The sequence below is a fragment of the Dermacentor silvarum genome, chromosome 1 (assembly GCF_013339745.2).
Source record: "Dermacentor silvarum isolate Dsil-2018 chromosome 1, BIME_Dsil_1.4, whole genome shotgun sequence".
In the NCBI taxonomy this organism is placed as follows: domain Eukaryota; kingdom Metazoa; phylum Arthropoda; class Arachnida; order Ixodida; family Ixodidae; genus Dermacentor; species Dermacentor silvarum.
The window spans coordinates 143,768,074-143,782,786 of NC_051154.1; the positions used below are offsets into that span (position 1 = coordinate 143,768,074).

The window sequence follows — 14,713 nt, forward strand, 5'->3', positions numbered from 1 at the left end:
GGAAAAGGTGTTAAACTGAGGTACGTAAAGGAACAACATAGTAGATAGGGGTGATGAAGAGTAAACCAGCTATGAAACTATATTGAACAGCAAAGGATGAAATCAAAAAGAGAGAAGTCATGATACTTCAAAGTACTGAGCTCTACTGTTCGAATCTATTTATGGGTATCTGATTCTCTAAAAATGCGGTTTTACACTAGAAAAATTTGCCGGTGATTATTCATCTGTAGTGTCCTGAAATAGTGAGGAAACTAGTCAGCATGCTTTATCATCATGTTTGAAAGTTGTCTGGAAGTTGTTACATGCCCTCTAGCGAGCATTCCACCGCAAGAATTTTTCAAATTACCGTAAAAACCGGACTATGGGTCGAACCAGAATATAGGTCGACCCCCAACTAATTCTAAAAATGAAAAAAAAATCTTTTTCAACGGCAAAAGTACCGAAAGACACCCTTACCTTTAAACAAATGCGACTCAGCCGGTTGCACAATGGTGACAGTATTTAGACGAGGGTCGACTTTTCACAATGGTTTTTTGAAAAAAAGTTCGACCTATATTCCGGTTTTTATGGTAGTTCTTTAATAGCAGGGGGGAGATAGAAATATTTGAAAAGGTGCCGTGAACCCATCATTTCAGGAGACAAGCTTCAGAATCGGAATCAAATTTTATTACTACTACATATAAAGTTATTACAAAATCCTATAGACAGGAGGAGGTCCAGTAGTTGGTGATTGAATTGCATTTTCGTATACACGAAAAGAAAAGAAAACTTAGGTATAGCAACGACAGTGAAAAAAAAAAAAAATATATATATATATATATATATATATATATATATATATATAAACAAATTAGAAAGGCAGCAATTATAAAAACATACTAGAAAACGAATTAAAACAATTATATGACAAGCTTAATCAGCAATATACAGGAATAATAATAAATTGAATAGAAAAGCAGCATGTTTTGACAGTTTCACACGTGATTAATAAACATAATATAATAACTGTAGCATTTACCAATCACAATGCAAATGCATACATTATGTAATACTGGATGTTTCAGTGAACATTTTCAAAAATGTTTAAGGGTTGCCTGGGGCAGATAGCACAATTCTAGTTCATGAGCTGGTCTACTCGAAGAGGCGGACATTACTTGCACAAAAAATTGAAATGCATAATCCACTAATTAACATAAATTTACTAATTAAGTTTTTATCAAATTACTTATGAACCATATTACAATTTACAAATTCTAGCCGTAGTGTTCGCAAGGTGGATCCACTGAACGAATTCTCAGAATGACACCAGTTTCGAGATATTATTTACCGAACTTTGCGGAGAAATGCATTGGCATTCCGGTGACTATGCCGGTAACGATGCAGCATGGCCGGTGACGGCAGCATGGCCACATGGCTGGTGATGATGCAACGCACAGTTTTGTGCGCTGTGCACGAGAATACCTGACTAGCAGTAAAAGACAGTGCCACAGAAGCACTGAGACAGACGCAAGCAGATCAAAGAGCACAGTCGCGCACTGTAACCCGGTTGAAAATGGCCTCGATAAGTTAAGAAGCTTGAGCGTGCTCTAGTCGGTAGAGCACGCTCAAAGTAAACTTAACGGCCGAAAGCAACTTCAGGTGCGCGATGAGGGAGCGCGCTTTACACACTTCAGCCTAGAAGATGGTGTGCGGGAGCTTGTACATGCTATGGCTTCCAGCAAGATGACTTGTTTGAGCCCTCCTTGCAATTTCACCCTTTCAAGGCGCAGTTTGTTTGTTACAGTTGTTTGAACAAAGTTTGAACAAAGCGGCCCAAAGCGGGCCACTTTGTTCGGCGCTCTGATAGAATGAACATGCATGCGGCTCCGAACTCCATTAGAATGAACCTGGTAGTACCTCTCAACTGTGTGAGATGGCCGCTAACGTCCCGCTAACATCATCACTCAGTCACTAACATACCGCTATGTAGGGTGTTGTTCACGGCTGTGGAAATGATAAAGGCGTCTTTGAGTGGGAGGTTTCTGCATATTATATCAACAACTATTTCTGCAAGACTGGATTCCTGTGTAGGGCAGGAGAGTGGAAGTGTGGATCACAGAAGCAATGAAAACTCGGCTGCAAATTTATAGCAGCACATCGTTGAACTTCACTGAACAACGCGAAAAAGACAGGACGAACAAGCCGAAGAGACGACACACAGCGCTGGCTTAAAAAGAACAAAATTTTATTTTGGCATAGCACACAAAATATATACATAAGAGCATTATTGCCACCAGCCAACCATTATGAGCAAACAGGCAAATAAACCATTTATACAGACGTCGATAATGCGCTCATGTATACATTTCATGGACTTTGCCAAAATAGAGATTGTTGAAGGTCAGTGCTGTGTGTCATCTCCTCTGCTTGTTTGTCCTGTCTTTCTTGCGCGGTTCACTGAAGTATGCCTTACCAAAAAGCCCAAGTTTCTAGCATTGTTGAAGCACAGTCCTGTGCTGCTGTCTCGTCAGTTGTGATGACGTTCTGGATGTGGAATACGAAGCCAACGTCACGGAGACATGCAGGACTGATTGCATCATTAGTAAGGTGCAAGGCTCTCTCTCCAGTAAATCAGATGAAGAGAGTCAGCAGACCGCGAAACCAATACCACCACCTGTCAATGCCGCATCACATCTCTAAAACAGTAAACTTAACGGCCGAAAGCAACTTCAGGTGCGCGATGAGGGAGCGCGCTTTACACACTTCAGCCTAGAAGATGGTGTGCGGGAGCTTGTACATGCTATGGCTTCTAGCAAGATGACTTGTTTGAGCCCTCCTTGCAATTTCACCCTTTCAAGGCGCAGTTTGCACTTTGCACACATGTTCATTATACAGGTCATTTCGTTATTGAAGCTCTTGACTGTATATATCCATGCTTGCCCTGCTGCTCTTGGTATTTTGGAAAATTTACAAGGGGAAGTCATGCATGCTGTTTCTTTGTGACGTGTAAACCTTTATCAACTATGCAGAATCTGGACAGTGCAGTATGCTTTAGCATTTTGGTATTTATTTTGTTCCTCAGACACCGCCTTCTGCTGAAGCGCTAGAAAGTAGACCAGTTACCCATTGGAACCCAAGGGTTGAAGTCAACATCCTCAGTGACCCATTCCCCATCAAAGCTAACCAGATTCCTGGTGAGATAGCCCACTTGCTTCAGTAAGTCATTTATTTTGTCATAGACAGCCAATCAAATATTGTGAATTAGTTTTAGCCTGTCCATTTCACAAGGATGACCTAAGCTGACTGATTCTTTTGTGTTTTTACATCTCACTGTGGCACTTGGGATTTGAAGGACAGTGTTGGAGGGCTGCATATTAATTTTGACCAATTAAGGTTTTTTAAAGTGTACAAGAATATTGGTACATGGGTGTTTGTACATTCAGTCTCCATGATAACATGGTTGCTAAGGCTGGAAATTGAACTCTTAACCTTGTGCTCAGTAGCAGAATGTCATAGCTGACAACCCACTGTCCGAGCACGATGAATGATGCCGAGTTTATGTAAACATAACAAGCATGACTTGTAAGAACATGTATAAATGCAGTGTTAAGTGCATTTGTTCGTCAGCATCCACAATGGAAACATTTTTATATTTAGCAATGTGAGAGATTGAGGTAGTTAATAGCACTTATCTTATTCCATTTGTGTCCGTGGTTTCTGTGCACTAAAAGGAGTTTGATCATTTTTATGTATTTCTTGAGAAAAATTACCTGCTTGAGTAGCTTTGTTGTCAGAATGATTGCCATGGGTGTTCCCACCTGCTGTCTACTATCAAATTTGTTCGCCATGGTGCCAGAAGTTATACATAAAAAAAAGTTGACTCTATTAACCATAGCCAGAAGTATTCATCCGACTTCAAATACATTTAATTCAACTGCTCTAACCAATGTGAAGAAACACAAAAACCTTGGTGTAATGTTATCGCTCAACTTAAGGGGGTGTTCTCACATTCAACATATTACAGTGTAGACCGCTTATAACGTAAGTCGCCGGAGTCGCGAATATCCGCACTATAAGTGGTACTTGACATTAAGCGGAAGAAATGGAGCTGGGCAGGCCATGTAATGCGTAGGATGGATAACCGGTGGACCATTAGGGTTACAGAATGGATACCAAGAGAAGGGAAGCGCAGTCGAGGACGGCAGAAAGTCAGGTGGGATGATGAGGTTAGGAAATTCGCAGGCGCAAGTTGGAATACGCTAGCGCAAGACAGGGGTAATTGGAGATCGCAGGGAGAGGCCTTCGTCCTGCAGTGGACATAAATATAGGCTGATGATGAAGTGGTACTGCACTATAACCAAAGCAACAATTTTCAAGGCCCGCACATATGCAAAACATGTGCACCAAGCCGCCACGCATATGCGACAGTCGAGGAATGCGGCTAGAACGTTTGCATTCAATTTGCAGTCGAATCTCATTAATTCGAACCAAATCATGCAGCGGCACCTCCGACCGGCATTGCTCTGGCACCGTCATAGAGTAAAAGCTTAGGAGAGACCCCTCAATGTCGCGCGCGAACAAAAAAAAAAAAGAAGAAGAAAAATCTGGCGGAAATTTCACCCTCTCTCAAATGGCAAGGTCGCCGATTGTGCGTTGCGCCGGAAGATGCGTGTACGTGCCAACGTCTCAGCCACGCTACCGTAGCCACGTGTATGAACCCTTCTTTCTTCTTTATGCTTCCTCTACTTTCTAGTCACGTGTTGACCTTGCACGCTGCGGCTACGGCGCAAAGGGAAGCAGCGGCGCTGTCCCAGGCTGGCCAACGAAACTGCCCACGCCGGCAAACGCCCGCTTCCCGATAACGGCAGAAAACGAAATTTCGGGGAGCTGGCGCCAGGCCGGCTGGAGCGGCGGCGCTGGGCGCGCGCGGTGACAGTCGAAAGTGAGGGAGCTACGAGGGAGGGCGAGCGGAGCCACCGAAGCGGCGGAGTTGCTGAGGCGAAATCCGCTTCCCTGCCGCCCTCCTCCCTCAGATTCCACGGTCTCCACGTGCGCCCTTTGCCATGCCGTGCCGGCGCCGCCCGCTTCCCGAAGTTTCGTTTACTGCCGTTATCTTGAAGCGAGCGTTGGCGGGCGTTGGCAGTTTCGTCGCCCTCGCTCGCGATGCGCGCCTTGATATTTCATGACTCACACTCAAGATTCTGGTTTCAGCCTCACTGGCTGTTCGTTCGCACCACGTGCCCTTCTCCGAGGAAGGAAGAGAGACGTGCACTTCGTCTCTCTTCCTTCCTCGAGCACTCCTTGGGGCGCCCGTTTGAGGGAAGTGTTCGCCGTCTCCGCTGACTTCCGTACTCCCAGGCAGCCGCACTGTAACCGGTATTTCGTTTCCCGGACCTGCACTTTAAGCGATACGTGTATACATAGAGTGCTATGGGAAAATTAACGGGAGTCTGAAAAGATCGCACTATATCCGGTCCTGCACTATAAGCGGTTACGTTATAAGTGGTCTATACTGTACATTATCTGCATTTAAGATATACTCTTTCTGAGCACAGAAAAGGCATCTCTTTGTGCAACTTTGTATTAGGTGGTGTTAAAGAATAACATCGCCAGATACAAAGTTGCTAGCCTACAACACAATTACCAAACCCATTCAGGAATGAGCAAATGGTGTTTGGTTTCCCTTCATTAAAAAGCTAACCGAGAAGGTCGAAGGAGCTGAACGAAAAGCACTTAAGGTTATTTTCAACAAGTACAACCCAACAGACTGCCCTACAGATTTGCTAAGAAATGCTGGAATACTCATTCCAAAAAAATTGGTCAAAGCTGCCGTGCCTAAAGGTCATGTACCAATTACTCTGCAAACAATTAAAGTTGGGAACTTCTCGTTGTGTTATGAAATCCGAATCAAGCTCATGCACCAAAAACACTCCCATAATCTTACTTATTACCCATTCCACTCATATGCTTTTAAATACTCGTTTTTTCCTTTCGCGATAAGAGAATAAAATAGCCTGACTTCATGCATTAACAATAGTGCACTTTAGGCCACTTCTTTTGTGATTTCATTAGTGTTTTTCTTTTCTTCTTTCTTTCTTTTACCCTATCTTGTCTCCTACTAATGGCACACCTTTAAAGTTGTTTGTTCTTTTGTTGATTGCAAACTACTTGTGTGCTCCGGAAATTGGGCACCTTTGCTTTGTAATATTTCCCCAACTCAGTCCTTTTGTTCTTGAGTATGTTACAGCTTTGACTATTATGTCACTTCCGGTATTAATTGAAATTATTTTGTTCATGCCGAGTTAACTGCATTTCTTCTATTATACAGGGCCGTTATTGACGTTCAATACATTAATTCACTTCTGACTTCTTGCCCTTTCTGTTATAATCCCTATTTGGATTGACAGGATGTATAATTACATAATTAATTTAAGAAATAAATATTAAGCCAGTATTCACTTTTATGACACTTAAGTCAATAGGTTAAAGGCTAGCACACTGTTAAATATGCTGATCATTTCACACAACCATCTGACTGTGATAGCTGGCCATTTGTTTGTTACAGTTGTTTGAACAAAGTTTGAACAAAGCGGCCCAAAGCGGGCCACTTTGTTCGGCGCTCTCAGCCGGTGCCTTGGCGCCGGCTGTCAAAGAAGGAGAAAATAAAAATGCGCATTGCGTGCTCAAGGCGCAAGCTTGGCACGTGCAGTGTCGGTCTGAAAGCTAGCCACGCTGGTCGTCGCAGCTGCCACTTCGCCCTTCTGAGTAGGGAACGACGGCACGGCTCGTACGGCCGCCGTCACATTCCTCCTAGACAGTCGAGCCCAGTTATAACCATCCTTTTGTTTTGTTTATAACGATGCTCATTTAGTATTATGAACAAAGATATAATGACAGTCATAGTTTATTTAGTCATAGTTAGTGGTGTATAGCAGTGCGTCTCTGATAGAATGAACATGCATGCGGCTCCGAACTCCTTTAGAATGAACCTGGTAGTACCTCTCAACTGTGTGAGATGGCCGCTAACATCCCGCTAACATCATCACTCAGTCACTAACATACCGCTATGTAGGGTGTTGTTCACGGCTGTGGAAATGATAAAGGCGTCTTTGAGTGGGAGGTTTCTGCATATTACATCAACAACTATTTCTGCAAGACTGGATTCCTGTGTAGGGCAGGAGAGTGGAAGTGTGGATCACAGAAGCAATGAAAACTCGGCTGCAAATTTATAGCAGCACATCGTTGAACTTCACTGAACAACGCGAAAAAGACAGGACGAACAAGCCGAAGAGACGACACACAGCGCTGGCTTAAAAAGAAAAAAATTTTATTTTGGCATAGCACACAAAATATATACATAAGAGCATTATTGCCACCAGCCATCCATTATGAGCAAACAGGCAAATAAACCATTTATACAGACGTCGATAATGCGCTCATGTATACATTTCATGGACTTTGCCAAAATAGAGATTGTTGAAGGTCAGTGCTGTGTGTCATCTCCTCTGCTTGTTTGTCCTGTCTTTCTTGCGCGGTTCACTGAAGTATGCCTTACCAAAAAGCCCAAGTTTCTAGCATTGTTGAAGCACAGTCCTGTGCTGCTGTCTCGTCAGTTGTGATGACGTTGTGGATGTGGAATACGAAGCCAACGTCGCGGAGACATGCAGGACTGATTGCATCATTAGTAAGGTGCAAGGCTCTCTCTCCAGTAAATCAGATGAAGAGAGTCAGCAGACCGCGAAACCAATACCACCACCTGTCAATGCCGCATCACATCTCTAAAACAGCTCATCTACAGCAAAACTCTCAGCGATGAGATCTAATTCCGCTTTGAAGAATCTGAAAACCACTATTATTGTGTCGGTATTGAAGAAGCAGCAAAGCAAGCTGACTGATTACATTGGAAAACAGTACAGTGGAATCGCGATGATACGAATCTCACGGGGTCACGAAAAATATTCGTATTAGCCAAAATTCGTATCATCGAAACAATTAAAACTCACTAAATTATAGAGTCGGAGGTGAGCTCACTCAGGCACACGCACGTAAAAAGCATTTACAGTATAGATGACTTATAACATAACTGTTTATAGTGCAGAACTGGCTGCAACGTGGCCTTTTCCGACTCCCGTTTACCCTCCCATAGAACTCCATGTATACAGATACCGCTTACAGTGCAGCCGCGTGAGGCGAAATACCTATTATAATGCGGCTTCCGCTGGAAAATGTCGCCAACAAGGGCGGTAGCGAGCACTGCTTCTGAACGAGGTGCGCCCACTGATGGGAGAGGAGATCAACGAGGGCGATGCGGAGGAGGAGCATGAGACGTGGAGCATGAGTCCAAGGGCGGTTCGTCGCCGTGCGCCGTATATGCGAGTGAAAGCGTGCCTTTCGCGCGGGGGACGCGCGCCTTCACGCACGGAGAGCGAACACACAGCGGAGAGCAAACGCGACTTCCGTCACGGCCGGGCGCGCCAGTCGAGCCCGGACCTGCTTCTGTCGCGCGAAAGGCTGGAGGTAGGGGGGGGGGGGGGGGGGGGGGCGACGACGCTGTGCTGTGGGGCACCAAATGCATATCTTGCAACCGGGACGCCAGGGTAACTGGCAACGCAATCTCCCACGCGAAAGGAGCAAAGCGGGAAGGCAGCGCAGGAGGGAGGGAAGGAGAGAGGGGGAGAGGGGGCGGCTTCTACTCTGCCAACAAATGCGTTCTTGTACTTTGCGCCTGTGCCGGCTGTCGGGGTTGTCGCACGCACCGTATCTTGAAAGCGATCTCCACACGGCTCTGACCTTCGTATGCACTGTGCTTACGCAGCTCAGTTTCCGTTGAAGCGATGGACCGCACTTCCCCACGCCTGCGTGGGGAAAAGCGGCCTCCTGCGCTGTCCGGTGCCGCGTCCGCACCTCCGCACCAAAAGAGAAAAGGAGAAAGCGCGTGACTGCGCAATGTTCTTTTTCGCGGCCGTCGGCAGGGCGGCGTTTATTCGTATCAACCGACGCGGGTCGAAAATCGATTCGTAACAACCGTTCTCTAGCATGTTGCAAAGTAATTGGGCTCAGTCAGGACCACAGAAAAATTTGTATCATCCGGAATTTCGTATTAGCCGTGATCGTATCATCGAGATTCCACTGTACCTAAATATTTTATGCCATTTCATTGGCCTACTTTTGCATGTTCACTTACAAATGCTCAGATATAACGAACGAATGCTGCATGCGATGTTTGTTGTAAGTGGACTCGACAGTAGTATACAAGAAGGTTGTCAGGATGTAAATGCAATCAATAAACAATAAGGCAACTTCGTAGCTTGTTAACTCTTGAATATCCTGTACAGAATCTGATTGTTTAGCGTATGAAAACATCTTCTTTGCAGACTGAACTCTCGACGAGAATATGTGCCTATTGTCCACTTGACTGATGTGACGACAAGGGAGAAAGATTTTATAGTAAGTTTGTTTTATTAAGTCACTGCATTGTATTGTTATTATTTTTTTTCCTGGACTTTTCCTGGAGAAGAATAATTTTCGCATAATATAAAGCAAGAAGCATTGCACCCTAACTTTGTTGCTTTTCAAATGTGTAATTTGTAATAAATTGTTGCTGCCACATTCTAATATTGAAAGTGCCGTATATAAGGTTGAGTAGTGAACGTAGCATAGGACGTCCACATTTATAGGAATCAATCTTCTCAACACTGAGTGAAATTCAAAGGGGCTCTGTTGCACATCTTGCTGACATAGTTGCTTCTCTGTTTTCCTCTTGCTATGCCATTCCTGTTGACATTGCAAATGCACTTTTTCAAGCCTATTGGAGTGGCACATCACCCACAATTTAGCAGTTGTGCACGCGCATGCTGTTTTTTTTTTTTTTTTTTTTCATTTCGTTCTTTTTCTCCAGTCAGCCTGCTAACTTGCTGCCCAGTTGCTAGTGGCAGGCTACTGCAAAGCCTGCCACTAGCAACTCTCGTATTCAATGACATCATGGAGAAGGCGAAGTTCATAAAGGACTGAAATGGAAAAAATAAGGGCAAGTGGGGGGTTCCAGAGCCTCTTTAATGACATAATTGTGTTCAAACTGTTTAGTCCCTTTAATGACATAATTTGTTCAAACTGTTAAAGGTTCTTTTTTTTTTTTTTATTGCACTATGATAGTGCTTGTTTATTTACATTCAGTTGAGTGGTGTATGGCGAAAGAGTTACCTAAGTGCTACTACACACATTAGCAGATGAAAGCTGCTGCTAACTGTGAAATTGTGTGCCACATTTCACATTGATTGCTGTTTATTGGTAGGGTGAGTTTTCTTTCTTTTTTGCACACTTAAGCTATTAACAGATCAAGTTTTCAAGTTTGGCATTTTACTAGGGGTGGGCTGATATTTGAAGTTTCGAATATGCATAAAATAATACTTACTAACAATTCGTATTCGAAAAGTAACTATTCGATAGTTTTGAATAAATTAACGAAACATTTTGCAAGAACCGACTATTATAAAGTCTGGTTACTGCTCTCTGTCCGCTAAGCAAAGTATCACAAATGATACCCACCGTGGTTGCTTAGTGGCTGTGGCGTTAGGCTGCTAAGCACGAGGTCACGGGATCAAATGGGGCGAAATGCGAAAACTCCTATGTACTGCGCATTGGGTGCATGTTAAAAAAACCGCAGGTGGTCAAAATTAATCTTGAGTCCCCCACTAAGGCATGATTCATAATCAGATAGTGGTTTTGGCATGTGAAACCACAGAAATTATTATTATTGAAACGACAATAAGTAATGCAGAATAAAATAGGTTACGCAAGCTTTGTTTTCTGTGTCGCGGCAAAAGCATACATGACACGATAAGATTATTGCTTGACAGTCATTTAGTATTTTTCACAGTGTAGTCCTGTAGCAGCTTTATGTTTTACACTACAACCAGTGGTTTCTTGCTTGCAACAGGCTGTTTTAAATGTGTCTGAAACACGCAAGTCCTTCAGTAGACTTATTTTTTATTTTTCCACAATTTCGCATCTTTATTTGGGGGGGGGGGGGGGGGGGGGCAGCCATTTTTCTAGCATTTTCTGGAAAGCTAGTCATACAGCAGCCATTCATTCTTGGAAACCTTGTTTGCAACCAGGCTCTAAAGATGTTGAGAGGCTATTCATGCAGTTTCTTTCTTATTTTATTTTTTATGACAATTAGTGATATTGTGTTTAAAACAGATCCTAATTGTCCCCGATAGTTATCTGTCTTTTTTGACTAGTCAGTACAAGCATGGTAGCTAATTGTACCAAAATAAATATTCTAGCTGTAAATATAAGCATCTGCATTTGAGTGTTCAATACTTACTATTCATATTCAATTCATATTTGAAATCGCCCACCTATAATTCTTACATATGTTTGAGATCAGTATATGCAAGTTTTGTCTTTAGTACGTCTACTCATCGAATGCTTATTAGGGAAAAATTTTCATGGTGTTGCAGCTGGTAAAAAAGACGAATCCTGAAGTTCCACTGAAAATAGTAGTTAGCCCAGTGTCCATTGGTCGACTTCGGCTTATGATCACCGTCAGTGAAGCTCTCAAGTCTATGCATGCTTTTGGTGAGTGTTTTCTTTTTTAATTGCTTAAACTACTTCTGTAAGGTATTCCGATTACTAGTACAATGGCCTCACCACATTATGTGGCCTCACGAGGCCACATAGCAAATTTTGGTTATACGCTGGAAGTTGTTACGTGCTGTCTAAGTAGTGTTCTACCGGAAGAATTTTTCAAATTAGTTCATTGATAGCTGAGATAGAAATACATATTTGAAGTAAAGCGAACCCATGATTTCAGGAGGCGAGCGTCACTGCCAACATAGACACTCTTTCCACTTGCCTCGTCTAGCCTCCTAAGCGAAATTCCTTCCCTGCGTTCTCCCATACCGGAGCCGGAGGATCGCGGGCTCCGCCTTCTTTCTTTTTTCTCACTCTCGCGTTTTTGCTGAGTGTTAAGCTTCCGGTGATGGTCACGTACGTGAGCTGTTGCGTTTGTCTCATTTCGCGCAGTGGACAATTTTGCGCGCTCTGCACGAAAACACCTAATTAGCAGCATAAGTCAGTGCCCCAATCACAAGCACTAGGCAGACGCAAGAGGATGAAAGAGCGTGATCGCAATGCTGGAACATGGTAGAAAATGACATAGTTTCGTTCTCTGCGCGCGTGACTGCACGGCGTGGGAACAAGCAGACGAAGCGCAAGTACATATCTCTTGCTACAAAACGAAGTAAAACAAAAACGCACAGACATTTGGTTTGTATGTTTTATTATTTCTCCAAACTTTAATTCATCTATTGAAGCAACAGATTAAACAAATAACTGATATTGCCTTGAATAATCTTCAACGTCACGTGTCACTGTGAGTGACGTCACAGTACTGCTATGTACGTAGGTGTACTTGTGGTGCGATTGATGTCAACTTTCCGGCTGGGATCGGGGCACCCATGAGGAGAAGGGCATATGGCGTTTGGTTTGAAATTTAAGGTCTTTTTGCAGCACGTAGGGATGTAATACTTAGCAGACACGATCGCTAGCGCGCATTGTATGCACTGCACTTGTCGACTAAAAAAGGCCAGACCTGGTGATGGGCCCTTTAAACATTTTGTAACATGCAACAGTATTATTTCACACCACTGTGCATGCCAGTCTCTATACAATAAAATGAAAGTATGAACATTGAATAGTATGAATAGACATTATTAAGTATGTTAACTGCAGTGAAAAGAAGTTTTGTTTTTGTAATTTTAAGGCATGCCATCACAAATGAACTGCGACTGTTGTGCGGAATACCTATGCAGTGTTCTGTGACTGCTTCTGACCTTACCTTTTGATAGTGCTCCTGAAAGACTACAAGCATTGCCCATGTGCATGCCATCTGCTCATCGGTGTGAACAAGAGCACTTGCTATTTTCATGGTCACATGAAATTTATTCTGACTAACTATAACCATGGTTGCTGCATGCACAAACTTATAGCTCTCTCTGTAGCAATATAAGCCAATATTTTAAATATCTGCTGGCTTTCTCAGCAATACGAGCACTGTACTAAAGGGAGGTGTGTTCTATATACAGTATAGACCACTTATAACGTAACCGTTTATTGTGCAGGACCGGATATATAATACGGTCTTTTCAGACTCCCGTTAATTTTTCCATAGCACTATATGTATACGCGTATCGCTTTAGTGCAGTTGCGGGACACGAAATACCGGTTACAGTGCGGCTGCCTGGAAGTTCGGCAGTCAACCTAGACGGCAAACGCTCCCCTCAAGCCACAAATACCATATTTACTCGAATCGAACGCGCACTTTTTTCCGATAAAGCAGGTCCAAAAATTGCGTGCACTTTAGAATCGAGTACGACCCTAAATATGCGTCACCATATAGCCGTCGGCATTTCAAAATGGCCACCTCGCACGCACGTCAAGCCTAGCTACTCTCGAGCCTAGCTACCGTAGCTTCGTCCATGTATTGCAGTACACGTGCTTAGGCAATAGTCTACCATCTGTCTGCACGTTGTCTGCGTCTACTCTATCAGCATGAAGCACCGAGTTCATCATGATGCCGCATTTAAAAGGAAAGGGATCATGTGTGCGGAGACAGACGGAAATCGGGCCGCATAACGGGCTTTCGGAGAATCCAAAACTTCCGTTCGGGACTGGTGCAAACAGGAGGAGAGGATTTTCGCCAGCAAAGCAATGCAGAACGGTTTCAGTGGACCGAAGCAGGGCGTAATCTGCGACAATCCACTTCGGCGATGCGATTGCCTTGGCCCTATCTTGAACGCAATCTGCGACAAGGAAAGTCTGCCGGGCGCCATGTTTTCGCCGCTTATAGGTCGCGTTGAAGCGAGAGGCATGATAGCACGAAGGTCAATTCGCTCGCGCTTCAGCGAGCGAATTGAGCGTTTTGACAGTTCATTTCTGCGGTCAACGAGCGAGATGTGTTCATGTTTACTTGTGCGCGCGTGACACCGTGCTTTTCAATTTATTTAGGAAGCGAATACGGAACCTAGAGCACCACGGTGACAGCGATGGAAGAAATGCGCCTGGAGTGTCCATTATCGCAATAAAATAGTTGTTTTGGGTATAGTGCGGTACCGCTTATAGTGCGGATATTCGAGACTCCGGCGACTTACGTTATAAGCGGTCTACACTGTACTAAAGGTATGTCAAAGTAGGAGCAAAGGAGCTTGCTTTACTCTCATTCCATCTACTGTTGTGGCTACTTAGAGGAGTGTGTAGAGCCTGATGAGGTGTCTGGTTCCAGTTCTCTCTGGTTTAAAAATTGTGCTCTGAACAAATTATTTATTGTGTGAGAAGTGTTTTCCCTAAGAAATGTGACAGTTAAGCAAACTTGGGCACAGTGATATCATTTTTGACTGTGGAGGCTTGTGTATTGCCATTGGGTGTCACTTTGTTGTCAACAGTTGCAATTTGAACTCAAGCTCTTCACACCACCCGCCTTAGCAAAAAATGTTGGTTGTGATTGTTAGATTTAACCCCAAAAAGCCATTCTACATCAAATAAAGTTCTAAGAACTTGTTCATCTTTATTATTTATGGCTATGGAGAGTACATTCATCCAAAAAAAAAAGCAATTAAGGGTCTACTTCAGTAAAAAAAAAAAGCAAATATTATAGTAAAGTAATTAACTAGTAATTGGTTTGCTGAACTATCCATTACTGGGGGGGGGGGGGGGGGATATCACTGCAGGTATC

The 14,713-nt window shown here is 43.6% G+C and overlaps 1 protein-coding gene across 1 annotated transcript in view; it reads left to right on the plus strand.

Annotated features, from left to right (window-relative positions):
- LOC119436170 (cleft lip and palate transmembrane protein 1-like protein) overlaps positions 1-14,713 on the plus strand; it is a 73,333-nt gene that overhangs the window by 25,643 nt on the left and 32,977 nt on the right. Inside the window, exons 5-7 of the mRNA XM_037702935.2 lie at positions 3,062-3,195; positions 9,354-9,426; positions 11,442-11,559. Of these exons, the coding sequence (XP_037558863.1) occupies positions 3,062-3,195; positions 9,354-9,426; positions 11,442-11,559 (325 nt within the window). The remainder of the gene's footprint in view (positions 1-3,061; positions 3,196-9,353; positions 9,427-11,441; positions 11,560-14,713) is intronic.